The following is a 15,256-nucleotide window of genomic DNA, read 5'->3' on the forward strand; positions in this document are numbered from 1 at the left end:
CATAGACCCTGATGTAACTGGTTCCCCCCGGGGTACCACCTGGAACTGGGATATCACTGAGCCCCCTGACCCATCAGCCTGGGCTCCCTCTCACACTGTACTGCTGTGACAAGCTGTAAAGCCCTCCAGCCTGCACTTTCACCAGCATAATACAGGTAGGGACACACCCAGCTGCAGTTACATGCGGGCTCTCTAACCAGCCCCTGCACAGGAAGGCTACAGTTAAGGCAACTCCCAGCTCCCCAGGTGTGCACCCCCTCTGGAATATAAACCCAGTACTGTCTTGCACTGCACAGGGAACTGTACAGCGGAAGGTCATAACATTCGCCCTCTCCCTCAATGTGGAGAGGAATATGCAACAGCCTTTGCCCCTGAGTTATGATTCCCACACACTTCACTCCAACTCACTCGTTTCAATAAAGCAAAAACAAGTTATTAACTACAAAAGATAGATTTTAAATTATAGCAAACAGATCAAAGCAGATTACCTAGCAAATAAACAAAAAAATGCAAACTAAGCTTAACATACTAAATAGATTGTATATGAGTAGCAGATTCTCACCCTAAGAGATGATACAAGCAGGCTGCAGATTCTTAAGGCACAAGCTGCACTTGCTTTACAACTTGGAATCCCCAGGTGTTTCATTCATAGGCTAGAGATCCCTTTAGCCTGGGTCCAGCACTTCTCTCACTTCAGTCTTTGTTCCTCACATGTTTCCAGGAGTCTTTATTTGGTGTTCTTCACTCCCCACTAGGGTGACCAGATGTCCTGATTTTATAGCGACAGACCCCAAAAATTGGGACTTTCTTATATAGGTTCCTATTACCCCTCCCACACACACCTTCTGTCCTGATTTTTCATACTTGCTGTCTGGTCACCCTACTCCGCACCCAAGATGTCAATCCCTGTCTTATATAGCTTTTGCATATGGCGGGAACCCTTTGTTTCAAAGCCTGGTTCCCAGACCAGTCTGTGGAAAAATACTGACATCCTAAAATGGAGTCTAGAGTCATGTGGTCTGATCACATGTCCTTGTAGAGTCACAGCAGCCATTACTTGGAGGCTGTCTGTAGCCATCACAGGAAGGATCACTAGCTGGGAGATAAGCTGCTCCTAAGGCCTATTGTTTTCCCTAATGGCTCATTGCCCTGAATAGGCCCATCCAAACCAGCTGTCTTGACTGAAAGCATCTTGTCTAGTGGGCATTACCCAAGTGTAACTACATTTGAAAAAGTTATAGTCAATATTCATAACTTCAGACACACAAAAGAGGCATGCATACAAATAGGATAATCATATTCAGCAAATCATAACTTTTCCAATGATACCTCACATAACTTATCTTGCATAAAATACATTACAATTATGTCATAATCATATCACTGTGAAGAATACGGGGTGCAGTGTCATACCCGACTCTCCCTGTTCCAAGGCTTTCTGGTTGTGTACCACACTCACTACCATGGCTTCTGAGTGCCTTCACATTTAAACATGTGAAATAGAACTTCAGATCACTAATCACTCAAAGTCAAAGGCCGCACTGTCAATAATGAGTGGATGCTTAGACTGATGGCCCAAAATGTGAGGCTTTCCTAGATGTAAGCTTAGGCATTGGATCACCTCCTCTGCCTGTGGAATATAATTGTTTAGTCTCCTGTGGGCTGTAGTACTTTGGTTGTTGAGTTTATTGCGTGGGTGTCGGGTAGTGGCCAGTGATAGATTAGGTCAAACTAGAAGATCTGGTGGTCCCTTTTGGTTTTAAACTTTATGGAAAAAAATGCCAAGAGACTTGATGATGTATCTTTTTTTAAGACACTTGTAAAGCTTAGAGAATGGACTGTTGGGAACAACCCTGCCCTTGTGGGGGAATGTGAATACATCCAGGAAATCAGCTGTGGCACTGATTTCCTGGATGAACTATGAAGACTCGCTCATAATATAACTCCTTGCATTCAACTCATTGCAGGTTTCTAAAATCTTGTTTCAAATAGCTTTCGATTCTACTTGCTATGTAGCCTGGCCTGTGACTGTAAGAGCTTTAATGTTTTCTGATCCATTGAGACTCTATTCTTATTAATATAACATAGAACTTAAAAGAGAATGTGATCTCAGCAGGTCTGGAGAATTCTTGTTCTCTTGAGGCATTACTCAGGAAAGAGCAGAGCGAAGCACTCACTGAAGGGAGCCAGTCATGGAGACAATGATTCAAGCATTGGAAACAGCTGCTCCATCTTTTCAAATGAAAAAATGAGAGTTGACCCAAGAATGTTCATTGAAAACATTCAGCCCAGTGAGATAAGAGTGAAACTCAAGTATTGACACTGTTGATTGGTGCAGCACTTAGCAGTGTGAGAAACCTGCTGACAAGTTCTGTGACTTTGGGATAGTATGATTTCCTGCACCTTCCTAGACTGAGCAAATACTAAAACCACCACATCTTTATGCTAAAACATTCCATGGCCAATGTCAAAGTACCTTGATTTTTCCTGTGGTTGAATCTGAGGCTGACTTAAAGACTACTACATAACTGAAAGAGCATGGTCCCTGCCAATGGAATGTGCCCTGCCTGTGGATGACTGGAGTATTCATGTGCTAGTGAGATGCCTTCTTCTAACCCATGAATCATACTCAACCTTGAGGGTTCAAATTAAATTGGTCTGATACCTGAGAATCATGTAGGAAGCGAAGTAAAGGGTTACATCAGTGACCTAATATTGTACCTAGATTGAAGGGAAAGGGATATATTGGGGATAAGAATTGGGAGGGAAATCTGTAATGGCTGAGCCATAGGAAGGAAAAAGATGTGTGGGGTAAAATAACCCATGGGGAGGAGGCTACATTTTTTGCACGTGTGAACTGCTATCGAGTTCCTTTTTCTCTTCCAATAAAAAGGGTTTGGACTGATGTTTTGTCAGTGGTGGGAAGTGGTTGCGGAGGTGGAGCCTGAAATCTAGAGCTGGGGTTATTTATCAGCTTGTGAGTAAATAGGGTAGTGGTTCCTACTGGGGTGTGCTCTGACTCTGTGTGTTTGAGTGTCTGTCTGTTTCTCCCTCTCTCTTTGTGCCTCACTCACAGGCCCTGCCATGAATTTTCTCTGACCCCTTGGGGCCATTCCCACATGCTGCTTTGATGTGTGTGCCCAGAGCTTGAATGACAAGGAAGTTTTAGTGGTGGCAACGGGAAACGAAGAGAAAAAGGCAGGGCTTTGAACTAAAAGGGCTTTGAGCTCTGAGATGTTGTGCTTAGTTATCTCCTTCAGAATGTTAATTATTCACCATGATAATTGGGCGGGAGGGGAAAAAGAGAGAGGGGAGGTTATTAAAAAATTCCAACACTAACACGCTACAAAAACCTCATTTTCCAAGTCACAGTTGCCATGAAAAGGATGTTGTGTGTAAAGGGGCTTGTGTGTGAGGAGGGGCCGGACGGGGGACTCCTTTCTAAGCCACCCCTTCCAAATAGTGGGATCCCTTCAGATGAATGCAGCGGAGACATCAAAGCTCTCACAAGAGTTTTCTCTGGGATTTCTTAACCATGTCTGGTACTTTTTAATTACAACATTTACGGAGAGCTGCCTTTGTGACTGGAGCAGGCAAGCTTCGGTCTTGCTGATTGGCAAAGGAAATGTTAAAAGGTCTAATAAATAATGTTTCCTGCTGCTAAAATGTCAATTTGAGGATGTACAAATTCCTGGCTGCCAGGAGGGAGCTCAGACTTAGTGGATGGGTCTCTCTCTTTCCTGGATGTTACATGCTGGCACCAGTACCATCACTGTGTGCTCATGTCTCCCAGTCCAGAGAGCTGTAAGGTTACATTCTCATTTCAAGTTTGTGGACAGGAAAATAAGTGATGCAGTTTCATTTTCCCAGAAGTTAATAATTTTATTTAATATTTATACTAAGTAGCATTCAGATGTGCCAGTCAGGATCGGGGGCCCTTTGTGCTCCGTGTTGTACATGCATAGGAATACAGGAATTGCCACACTGGATTAGATCCCTAGTCCATCTAGCCTACATCTCATCTCTGATAATGGCCAGCATTTGAGGCTTCAAAGGAAGGTTCAAGAAATCCCACAGGAGGCAGATGTGGGATAATCTGCCCTGCTCACTTCTCTTTCCAGATCATCACTAAATATTTAAACACTACAGTCCTAGTACAGACCCTTCAGGCTCCTGCTGTTCACCTTTTGCCATGATGGAAACTGACCATTTAATCCTACTCTGTTTCCCATCTCTTAGCCAGGTTTGATCCATGACAATACCTTGCCTCTCACTCTGCAACAACTTGGTTTCTTTATTAGCCTTTTATGATGGACTTTGTCACAGGTCTTTTGAAAGTTTGACTAAATTATGTCAATCAGTTCTCCTTTATTCACAGCAAAGAATTCTAACAGATTAGTAAAACAGGATTTTCTTTTGAAGAATCCATGCTTGTTAGACCATATTATGTGATCTTCCCGGTGTTTTATGTTTCTATTTGTAATGAGCATTTTGACCAATTTGCCAGAAACAGAGGTAAGTCTTTACTGGTCTATAATTCCCCAGATGACCCCAGAGCCTTTTTTAAAAAGAAGTACAATATTGCAATAGTAGCTATATTTAATAGACCAGTTAATATTTTTGAACTTGAAAACTTCCTTGTGAACTTCTGGATGGACCACCTGTGCCTGGTGATTCATTGCTTTTTAATTTTTCTCCAGCACCTATTCTTCTGCCATCTCAACTCTGAGAGCACTTCATCTATATTACCAGAAAAAATCAGGGGTAGGATAAGTACTTCCTCAATATCCTTTGTGGTGAAGACTGACACAAATAAATAATTTTGCTTCTCAGCCAATGTCTTTGTTTTTCTTAATTGCTCTCTTTAACCCTTGGTGATTCACCAGACCCATTATTTCTTTTGGAAGTTTCCTGCTTCTGATATACTTCATGTAATTTCTTGATGCTTATTTTGTTCCTTTAGCTGTTTGCTCTTCTAATTCAAGTCTAGTCCTTCAAATTTACTTCTCACACATCCCTGTTATTGGCTTCACTAAAGATTAGTTTTCCAAATTCTGAAGGATCACTGTTTGGCTTGAATAACCTCTTACTATTTACGAGACTGACTGATGGTCTTGCCTTCCTGCTTCCCTTTTTGTTCAGTGGCATGTATGCCTTCTGAGACTCCGTTTTTTTCTTAAGTGACATCCATGCCAAATTTAACGATTTTTACTTCCTTTGCTTTTACGTTTAGGGCCTTTTTTATCAATGCCATGATTTTATTGAGATCTTCCTTTCTGAAATTTAGTGTCATTGTTTTAGTTTTTGGTACCTCCCCCCCCCCCATGTTGAATGTAATTATATCATGGTCACTGTTACTGAGAGCCTCACCCTCTGTTACTAATTGAACCAGATGCTGCATGTTACTTAGGCCTAAATTGAGAATAGCTTTTCTTCTTGTGTGCTTTAGAACTAGCTGTTCCAAGCAGCTTTACTTTGAGATGTAGAGAAATTGCTTCTCTACAGTTTGTCCTACTGCGACATTTGACCAGGTAGTTGAACATACAGTAAATATAATTCTCGCCCCAAAGAGTTTGCTGTCTAATGCTCAACTCGTGTCATGTCATTTAAAGACAGTGGAAGGAGGGGAGGAGGAAGACAAAGTTGAAGATATCTGAATGTATACTTTGCAGGGGATACAGGTTTTTTTGTTTTGTTTTTTTTAAATAAATGAAGAGGCGATGAGTAAATTACTAACAGGTCAGTAATTAATGAAATTCTGTATGGTGCAGAGAAAGTGAATAGGGAAGTGTTGTTTTCCCTTCACAATACACACAAACCAGGGGTCACTCAATGAAATTAATAGGTGGCGGGCTTAAAACAAACAAAAGGAAATTCTTCACACAACACACAGTCAGCCTGTGGAACTCATTGCCAGGGGATGCTGTGAAGGTCAAAAGTATAACTGGATTAAAGAATTATGTAAATTCATGGAGGATAGGTCTATCAGTGGCTATTAGCCAAGATGATCAGGGACGCAACCCTATGCTGTGGGTGTCCCTAGACATTTGACTGCCAGAAGCTGGGACTGAACAATAGAGGATGGATCACTCGATAAGTGCCCTGTTCTGTTCATTCCCTCTGAAGCATCCGGCATTGGCCACTATCAGGAGACAGGATACTGGGCTACATGAACCTTTGGTCTGACCCCGTCTGGCCGTTATACTAATCCTTGATCTCTAGCACCTTACAGCTGAGGATCACAAAGAGCTTTATACACACTAATAACTGTCTCTGCTCCTTGGGTGGTGTTACAATAATTTCCACTTTAAAGATGGGGAAACTGTGGTACAAATAGCTGTGAGTCACAGCTAGGGCTAGAACCCATGGCTCAGTCTTGTGCTGTAATCACCAGACAATGTTTCTGCTTCTCTCTTCCGCAGAGGGTCTTTTGCCTGAGGATGGATGTTGGCTTGGGCATTGGTTAGTTAAGTTGTGGCAGTTGTTCACCCTTTATGGCATTTCTGGCTGGCTGAGTTGAGGTTTCATTCTCTGGAGCCCTCTAGGGTCTCCTGTCTTGTGAGCTCCAGGGGATTCAACTGAATGTCTTTACACTGCAGCAGAAATGACTTGAGATGTAAGGGACGGGAGAAGGCAGAGGGGATTCAGCCTCAGATCTCTGGGCTATTCTCAGTAAGGTAGACTCTGACTACCTCATCTCCCCATTCCTGTGGCCAGACTTTGCATTGCAGTAGTGTCGTCCTTCCATCATGGCTCTTTACACAAAGATATTTCATTATATGATGAGATCACAGATGGGTTGGTAAAGGTAACTGCATAGATGTGGTATACTTAGGCATTTGACATACTACTGCACAACAGTCCTGTTAAAAAATTAGCAACATACAGTATCAATAAAGCACATGTTAAATGGATTAAGAACTAGCTAACTGACATATCAAAAAGTAGCTCATTGAATGGGGGAGTTCTAATGGGGTTCTGCAGGGATCAGTTCTCTGCCCAATGCTATTCAACATTTTCATTGATGATCTGAAAATAATTATAAAATCACTGCTGATTAAAATTTGCGGATGACACAAAAATTGACAGAATGGTAAATGACAGGCCAATCATACAAATATATCTGGATCACTTTGTAAGCTGGGCCCATTCAAGCAAAATGTATTGTAATACAGCTACATGCAAGGTCAGACATCCTAGGAATAAAGTATGCGGGGCATGCCTACAGAAAAGGTTTAGGAGTCATAGTGAACTAAAAACTGAACATGAACTCCCAACGTGATGCTGTGACAAAAAGGGCTAATGCAGGCTTGGGTGTATAAACTGTGGAGTAGTGAGCGGGAGTGAGAAGTGATTTTATCTCTACATATGGCATTGCTGAGACTGTCCACTTTTTAAAAGGGCACAGAAACTCTGGAGAGAGTACAAAAAAGAGCCACAAATAATTTGAGGGCTGGAGAAAATGTCTTACATGGAGAGACTTGCAGAGCTCAATCTCTTTAGCTTATCAAAAAGAAGACTGAGAGGTGACTTGGTTAGTATAAAAATACCATCTCCAGGAGAAAATACCAGGCGCTAAAGAGCTCCTTCATGTACCAAAGAAAGGTAGAACAATGGCTGGAAGCTGAAGCCAGATTAAATTAGAAATAAAACAGATTTTTAACAGCGAATGATTAACTACTGGAACAAACTACCAAGGGAAGTGATGGATTCTTCCTCTCCTGCAGTCTTCAAATGAAGATTGGATGCCTTTCTGGAAGATACATTTTAGTCAGGTTATTTGGTTCGCTATAGGGGTAACTGGGTGAAATTCTCTGGCCTATGATATACAGCATGTCAGACTAGATGAGCCAAAGGTCCCTTCTGGCCTTAATATCTGTGAACTGAAAACATTGCTCCTTGTCTGTCTGTGGCTAATAGGACGGTACTATAATCACTTGCTCCCCACAACTTGACCTGGATGCATTATTTCCACATCACCCCCAACTTGTTTAAAAAAAAAAAAAAAAAGCAAAGCAAAAAAAAAAGCCAAAGTTTGTACAGCACTCTGTAGGTAAAATTCACTAAGGGCTAAGCATTCTCTAGTATGATTGTCAAGTATCAGAGGGGTAGCCGTGTTAGTCTGGATCTGTAAAAGCAGCAAAGAATCCTGTGGCACCTTATAGACTAACAGACGTTCTGCAGCATGAGCTTTCGTGGGTGAATACTCACTTCGTCGGATGTTTGCAGCATGAGCTTTCGTGGGTGAATACTCACTTCGTCGGATGCATCCGACGAAGTGGGTATTCACCCACGAAAGCTCATGCTGCAAAACGTCTGTTAGTCTATAAGGTGCCACAGGATTCTTTGCTGCTCTAGTATGATGGGCAGCTTCTCCAAGTGAGATGCAAACCTATAACAGCAGGGTAGAGGACTGTAGGCCTGGCTTTTGGAGCAGGACTAGAATAGCAGGGAGATTTGAAGGGTTAGGATTGGGGTGCACTGTGGTGGCGATGAGCCCCCACACTGACTAGCTCAAATCAGCACTGCTATTTCCTCAGTTTCTTAGTTGCTGGTCTCTGTGGCAGACTGTAAAACAACTTCTTTGACTTGCATTAATGGAACATTGATCCCCAGCCTCTTCAGGCAGGCAGCGCCAGTATGGTCTGTCCAAACCAGGGAACTGAAGAACATTTCAGGCTCCCTCCAGGAGAGGAAAGGGGCAGCTGTTAGCAACAGTGAAGCCAGAGATGTTCTAGTGTTCTCAAGGAGGGGAAGGAAGAACAGGTGACCCTGGTAATGCAGACTGGGAGAGAAAAAGTGAGGCATGATGCAGGCTTGCCCACAAGGTGTCCAGTTGGCATATACAAAATAGACAGTATAAATGTGGGGTGAAGCACGGCCCCTGGGGAGACTGCTTCCCACAGAGAGTCAGGAACTCTCTAAATGAAGCTGAAAATTACTTAGAGTAGCAGATTCCAGGGGCTGTCACTGAACACCACATAGGTTCCTCAAATATCTGTGTAGATGGTACTCAGTACACTGAAAATTGGCTTGCCCATCCTGCTTGCATTTGCTTTTATTTTAAACTGGGCTCCAGAAGATGCAGCCAGGACATAACTGGCAAAGAAGTGTCCGAGCTGCTGTCATGTTCAGTTTCAGCCCTCCTCAACTCAAACAGTTGCATTTATTTTAAGGGGCTTTGGGGGTGGAGAGGGTTGATGAGCAAATGCCCTTGTTTTCATGGCTGCAGTGCCTTTGCCCTGGGTTGGGGAAGAGATTGGGCTTCCCTTAGAGAGGTATATGTAATGTCCAAGGCTGGCTGCCTGTGAAAACCCTGCAGCTTGCCCTGTCCCCTTCTCATCCATCTCTTTTTCCTTTGTTTCAGGCTAACCTCTTCCCAGCATCTGTCATTCACTTTGGATCTGAGGAGCACAGAGGTGAGTTACTGCCATCTCTTCAGCTGGCTCCACAGCTGCTGTGTGTTAGCCAGATGAATCATGTCCGTGGCTTCAGAATAGCTCCAACAAGAGATCCCAAACAAAGCTAGGAGTGGAGACGCTGGAATGAAGGACAGGAAGGTTAGATGGCTCAGGTATTTGGGGGTGGAATATGGAGCCTTGCATGGGCAGTACTGGTTTGTGTTCAGTCTAAGGTTGGAAATGAGGGTAAATCATTAATCTCCTTGGCTGGGTGAAATGAGCTGGGGTGTGGTAGCTCTAACCCTAACCTTAGCAGACAGTTCCCCACAATTAGCACTAATTAGCTCCTTTTGTTAGCAGTCTCAGCAGAGAGACTCCTATATCCCGGAGAGAGAACTTCCCCAGAGGTGGTACTTCCAGCTCAGGGTTGAGGGGCATTGGTAGGAGAAGGGATGAGGTTTATGTGAACCTTGCATTGCCTCTGCCTCTACTGTGAATCACTAAGGCCTCATCTAGACTAGCTTGGTTCTATTTCAACTTAAGTGGATTGCCAGTTAATGCAAGTTAACTAACATAATTGTAGATGTAAATCAGGAAGCATTTCTTATGAGATTTATTAGACTATAGAGTAGGCACAGTAGACAAACATGGAGTGGTGGTCTCTGAAGGGAAGCGTGGAAATCCCATTGCTTTAAAATTAAACAAGACAAAGAACAAGAAATTGCACTGAAGGGACCAACCTGTTGTGGCTTCCTGTGGAGATGGACAGTCTGATTCTCTGACATATTTGTGGTGCTGTTAATATTAGTGTCTGTCTCTCAGAGGTGTAAAGGGAGAGAACATAACCTCTGAGATGCAGAGATCAAGTCCCTCAAAACTTGTGGTTTTCAGGCATGGATTAGAAATGGCAAACAATATTCAGAACATAGAAGTTAGGTGGGAATCAGCATGGCTTGAGAGGGTCACTACCACCTAGTGGCTAACAGTGTTGGCTATTGTATTGGGAAAAGGCAGAAACTCACTGAAGCACACAAAGGGGGATTAGCTGGAACTACAGTAAAAGTGTCTGCAGGTTGGCTGATGTTACTATCTTAACAAATGTATGTGCTTGGGTTTGTTTCACAGATTGTTACTTGACACCAGAACTGCTGGAGTCCGCAGTGTCCCCTTCCACAGCTGACTTGCTAGTAGCTAGGTAGGGACTGTGAGCAAAGCTACTTAATGTGAGTGGGCATTTGTGGGAAGGGAAGGGTGGAATCAACACCTCTCCTGGTGGAGAGGGGCAGAACCTACAGGCACCAGAAAAAACCTCCCCTGCTCTCAGGCTTATTTACGACTTTGCAGCTTGGTGAACCCTGCTCAAATGGGGAGGCATGCCTGTTCCTAAATCTGGCAGGAGCTGGAGTCTTCTGCTTACAGACTGGTATGTGCCCTAAAGCCTTTGCTTCTGGAGTGAAGATTAACATTTCAAGGCCTGGGCCTGATGAATCACTGGGCTGGGATTGTGTGCTGGGTATGTGGAGACCAGTGTGAAAATCTTGCTTTCATTCTGCTTTCTTGTTTCTCTTCTCAGAGGCTTGTCCAAATCACTAGTCCCTTCTGCTCCACCAGCTTCAGAAACAGCTGTTCCACCCCCAGTTGGGCCAGAGGAGACAGATGGGAAAAGAACTGCCGAGAACCCAGAACCAGCAACAGCTGCTGAAGCTTCACAGCCAGTGAGAAGGCCCCCTGAAAAAGTACCAAAGTGGCTGAAGCTGCCAGGTATCATCTGGGATCAGAGGGAGAGCTTTTCCTCCCTGCTCTGTGGAAGCTGCCTCTGCAGAGCCTCACTGCAGGAATCAACTGCCATGACTTGTGATCTCAGAACTATTCAGTTTAATTGCTGATGGGTATGATGTGGATCTGATGTTCCAATTGTGATAAAGAAAGCTTTTATAGAGGTCTTGGGCCTATTTGGGTTGTTTCCGTGTGCTGGCACCATCTATCTCAGAACCATCCTCTGTGCCTTGATTGTGCAGTCTTGCTAAAATTCTGTCATTAATACTTCATTGTTAGTGCTTATTGCTATGGAGTGGTGGCAATCACTCTGTAATTAAGATAGAAATTCGGTTGCAATCAAAAATCCACAGTATCAGACTCTGTCTCAGAATGATAGGTTAGATCTGGGACATGAAGTGAACTGGAAGAGAGGTTCTTGAATTATGTGCACACACAATGGGTCATCAACGTTCAGAAAGACCATCTAACATTTCTGTAGCCAACCCCCTCCACTAATGTCCTTCCAAAAAACCCCAAAGCAGAGCTAAAATCTCTGGTTGAGATCTGATGATAGCTTTTGAAATTAAAATTTTACCATTTGATTCTGGCAGGTGTTCCAGCAAGCTTAAAGTAGGGCATCAAGTAACTCTGGAAATATCAAATCTGTGGTTTAGTCCATTTACTCCCATATGGCTGAAGTCCTTTAGAATGATTCATGGACGTTGATGCAGGGTACATGGGAGTCTGCAGAAGCAATATGCATGATGCATTCCCATGCTAGGTAAAGAACCTTTCTCTTCCCTGTAGGGAATATTTGGTTAAAGTCTGTAGTGCAAGAAGTGAAGATGTTAACCACCTGTCCTGCCTGCCTGAGATGGGCAGTGTTGAGAGGGCTGTGAGCAGCCAAGTAGGAGTGGATAGCAGTGTCTCTGGCAATGGAGGGGGGTAGCCATATCTGCCCTGGAAGTCACACTGTTGTTGTTGTAGGCTCCACTGTTCAGTTCTTACCAAGCTCTGAGCTAAAGTGCTATAAATATACCATCTAGGTACAGCTGGAGAGTGGAGCCCAGTGTGTTCAGGGCCTCAGCTAGGTCACATTATTGGGTGAGTATGTAGGACAGGCCCCTGTGACCCTGGTAGGGTTTGGAGAAGCAGCCCTTACCCTTTCTCTCTAACAGGATTCTGATAAGTGCTATAAGCCCCTCCTTATGTTTTCTTTTTGCAGCTGGGAAGAGATGAAACATCCCAGGTGCTGAGCCTGCAAGATTACTTGACTGGACTGAGAAGCAGCAGAATCAATTGCACTTCTTTCCAAATAAACTGCTACAAAGTTTGTAATAAACCATGGGTGGTCCTGGGGAGACCTGAACAACATGATTTATTTCTTAGAAAAATAAAATAGAATAGCTATTTCATGTTGCTAATTCTATCCTGTTGGGAGCAGACAAAGTCCCATGTGTTGTAACACTGCCTGGCAATAAAAGCAGGATTAGAAGGAGAAACTCAAGGTGTCCTACATGCATGTAATCTGAAAGGAGCAGGTAGAGAGAATTCTTCCTAGCCATCCCTTGACTGCTGACTTTGTTTCTATAGGTGTTTGACACTCAAGCCTTCTTTCTGATTTGTCTTCAGAGGTTATCTGCAGCAGTGTGGCTGCTCTGATACCTGGAACAAGATCTTAATGCTGAAATCAGCTGCACAATTTCACCTACAGCTGTAACATGTTGCCCTGAGCTTGGCTGGTCCGTGTGGTGTGGCAGTGGCTACTGCTGCTGGTTGTCCTGCAGGAGCTGTTTAGATAACCCACAATTTACTGAGTGGCTTTTGTTGAGAACTTCCTGATTCATTGTACTTGTCTGTTTTCCACTGGTGGAGTCTTGTTAATAAAGAATGTAGGTATCTATTAATGGCATGCCCATGGAATATGCCTCTGGACTGAGCTGTTTAATTTCCATTACACATAATTAACATAATTACTACTCTAATGAGAGCAAAACTCCCATGAAAGGTCTCCTCATTTGACTCTCCATCTGATTTCTTTGGCTTTGATATTGCCTGCAATGGAAGTGCTGTGTGTTTGCAGTATGAGTACTGTAAGGAGTGTTGCTCTGCCTCATGCATATGCAGGGCTGGGATGCGAGTTAAGGTTTAGAAATGTGCCTGTTATAGAGATGAGGTCTGTAGTGCCACAATATCCAGGCTGCTGTATTTTATTTGAAGTTTTTTTCATAGTCCTGTAATTCCAGTTGGACAGAGTTACTATGTTATGGTAATAATTCTCACCATTTGTTTTCCCTGTACAGAGTTTTTTCCTTGAACTGTGTGTGTCTGTCTCCACAATTTGTAGATGTAATAAAGCAGAGTGGCCATAGGAGGCTTTTTGTCGGGCTCTTTGATAATGTATTTCTTCCCCACTGTTCTGTTTCTTTATCAGTTCACAGGAACCTGCTTCCTATTTTTTTTTTCCTTCAACAAAGCAAAACTGAGTTTTGTACCATCTGAATGAACTTCAAAGTAGCTGAAAGGGGCACCCGGAGTTCCTGGCACTTGTCATTGTCTCCCAGACTGGCCAACATTTCCCTTCAGGTCTAATTACTTCCACATGCTCCCAAATGCTTTGATGAACATCAGAGGGAGGGGGAGCAATGAAAGAAAGGTAGAAGAGGAAAAAGGAAACTCAAAACTGAGGGAGCAGCCTGTAAGGGAGAGAAGATTGATTTCTTATGTGATACCCAAACTTGAACAGACAGGATGTGTGTGCTGCAGCCTCTGGCACTGGGGAATTGACTATTTGCTGCTCTAAATAGTAAATGTTCTCACATAGAAAACACCCAGGCACAGGAGGAGTTGCACAAGGGAGACAAACTAGCAAGATTCCACTGAGATGAAAAGGATTTAACTAACTAAATTCTAAGATTGTTACTTTGGGATTAACCCTGGGATGGAAGAGTTTAATTACAGAATCCATCCTTTCTGGCCAGGTGCTTGGTAAGTTTCCTTCCAACTATGCCCTATTTTAGAGCTGCTTCTGCATTGCTGTTTCCTCTGATTCTGTGCTGATGGCTGGGGGTTGCTCTTTCACATCTTGTGGAATAGTCGATCTTAATCAATATGCTGGGTGTACTGTGAGATGAGCTGAGGGACAGAGCTGCTTCACATGTCACTCATTTGGGGCCAGGGAGCTAACATGCTATTTCTGCATGGGTAGCATGTATGAGCCAATGTTGCTTGACCCATCCAGGCATAGAATGGATAACAGAAGCTTGGCTGATACGAGCTCTCATCACCACTGATCCTCCTTTATCTCTTCTAGAGACTACAGCCATGATCAAATGCTACTGTTGGGCTTGCAAGTGGCAGCACTTCCCTGAGACATGCCTTACTGCTAGTTAGAAAGTGCTTTGATAGGGCATTTGCTCTGTAAGAGTGTCCTGTATCTTCCTATTGAAATCTTAAAGGTTTCTCCATTGTCCCTTCTACCAGCAACAATGAGCTGGTCTTGGGGCAGCATTTGGGGTAATAACTGACTGGGATGAGAGGCTACAGCTGCTAGCCTAAGCTAGGGGTAGTGTGCATGCTTCAGCAAGGAAGTTTAACTGCTGCATTACCAAGTTTAGGGACATTAAAGTCCTGGCACAATTTCTGTTTAACTTCAGGTAAGCAACAGCCACAGGAGCAGTGTTGGGTTTAATTGGATTCCTAGAGCAAACTTTCTGATCATTTTAAAATCAAGAAAACTCTGCTCCTCCAATTACATTATGACTAATGGGCTATGCCACTGGGAAGCAATCAGGTAAGCAGGTGGCATTTGGCTTCTGGGGCCTAGGAGTCAGCATTCATAGTGCTAATTATGCACATTACCTCATTCAGCCAATTCTCTGCCCAAGCTTGTCTAACAGACTCTGCCCCCTGTGCAAGGTCAGTGGGATGGTGAAAGGCTGCCCCCTTCAGCAGTTACCAAACAAACTAATCCTCTGTTCATAGAGTGGTTGGTTAATGCTGGCAGCCACCATTAAAGATTGGCCTTACCAGTTACACACTTCCACTTCTGCAGTTATCCTTAGCCTGTTTCACACAACAAAGTAGACTTACAGAAC

At 43.5% G+C, this 15,256-nt stretch overlaps 1 protein-coding gene across 3 annotated transcripts in view; it reads left to right on the forward strand.

The window, feature by feature from the left end:
• Window positions 1–13,533, forward strand: part of ASPSCR1 (ASPSCR1 tether for SLC2A4, UBX domain containing) — an 83,424-nt gene extending 69,891 nt beyond the window's left edge. For all 3 annotated transcript variants that reach the window (XM_044982333.1, XM_044982332.1, XM_044982331.1), the window contains exons 13-16: window positions 9,368–9,419; window positions 10,527–10,596; window positions 10,975–11,162; window positions 12,385–13,533. In XM_044982333.1, the coding sequence (XP_044838268.1) occupies window positions 9,368–9,419; window positions 10,527–10,596; window positions 10,975–11,162; window positions 12,385–12,398 (324 nt within the window). In that variant the 3' untranslated portion in view covers window positions 12,399–13,533. The remainder of the gene's footprint in view (window positions 1–9,367; window positions 9,420–10,526; window positions 10,597–10,974; window positions 11,163–12,384) is intronic.
• Window positions 13,534–15,256: the final 1,723 nt, after the last annotated feature.

This window comes from Mauremys mutica, chromosome 12 (genome assembly GCF_020497125.1).
Source record: "Mauremys mutica isolate MM-2020 ecotype Southern chromosome 12, ASM2049712v1, whole genome shotgun sequence".
In the NCBI taxonomy this organism is placed as follows: Eukaryota; Metazoa; Chordata; order Testudines; family Geoemydidae; genus Mauremys; species Mauremys mutica.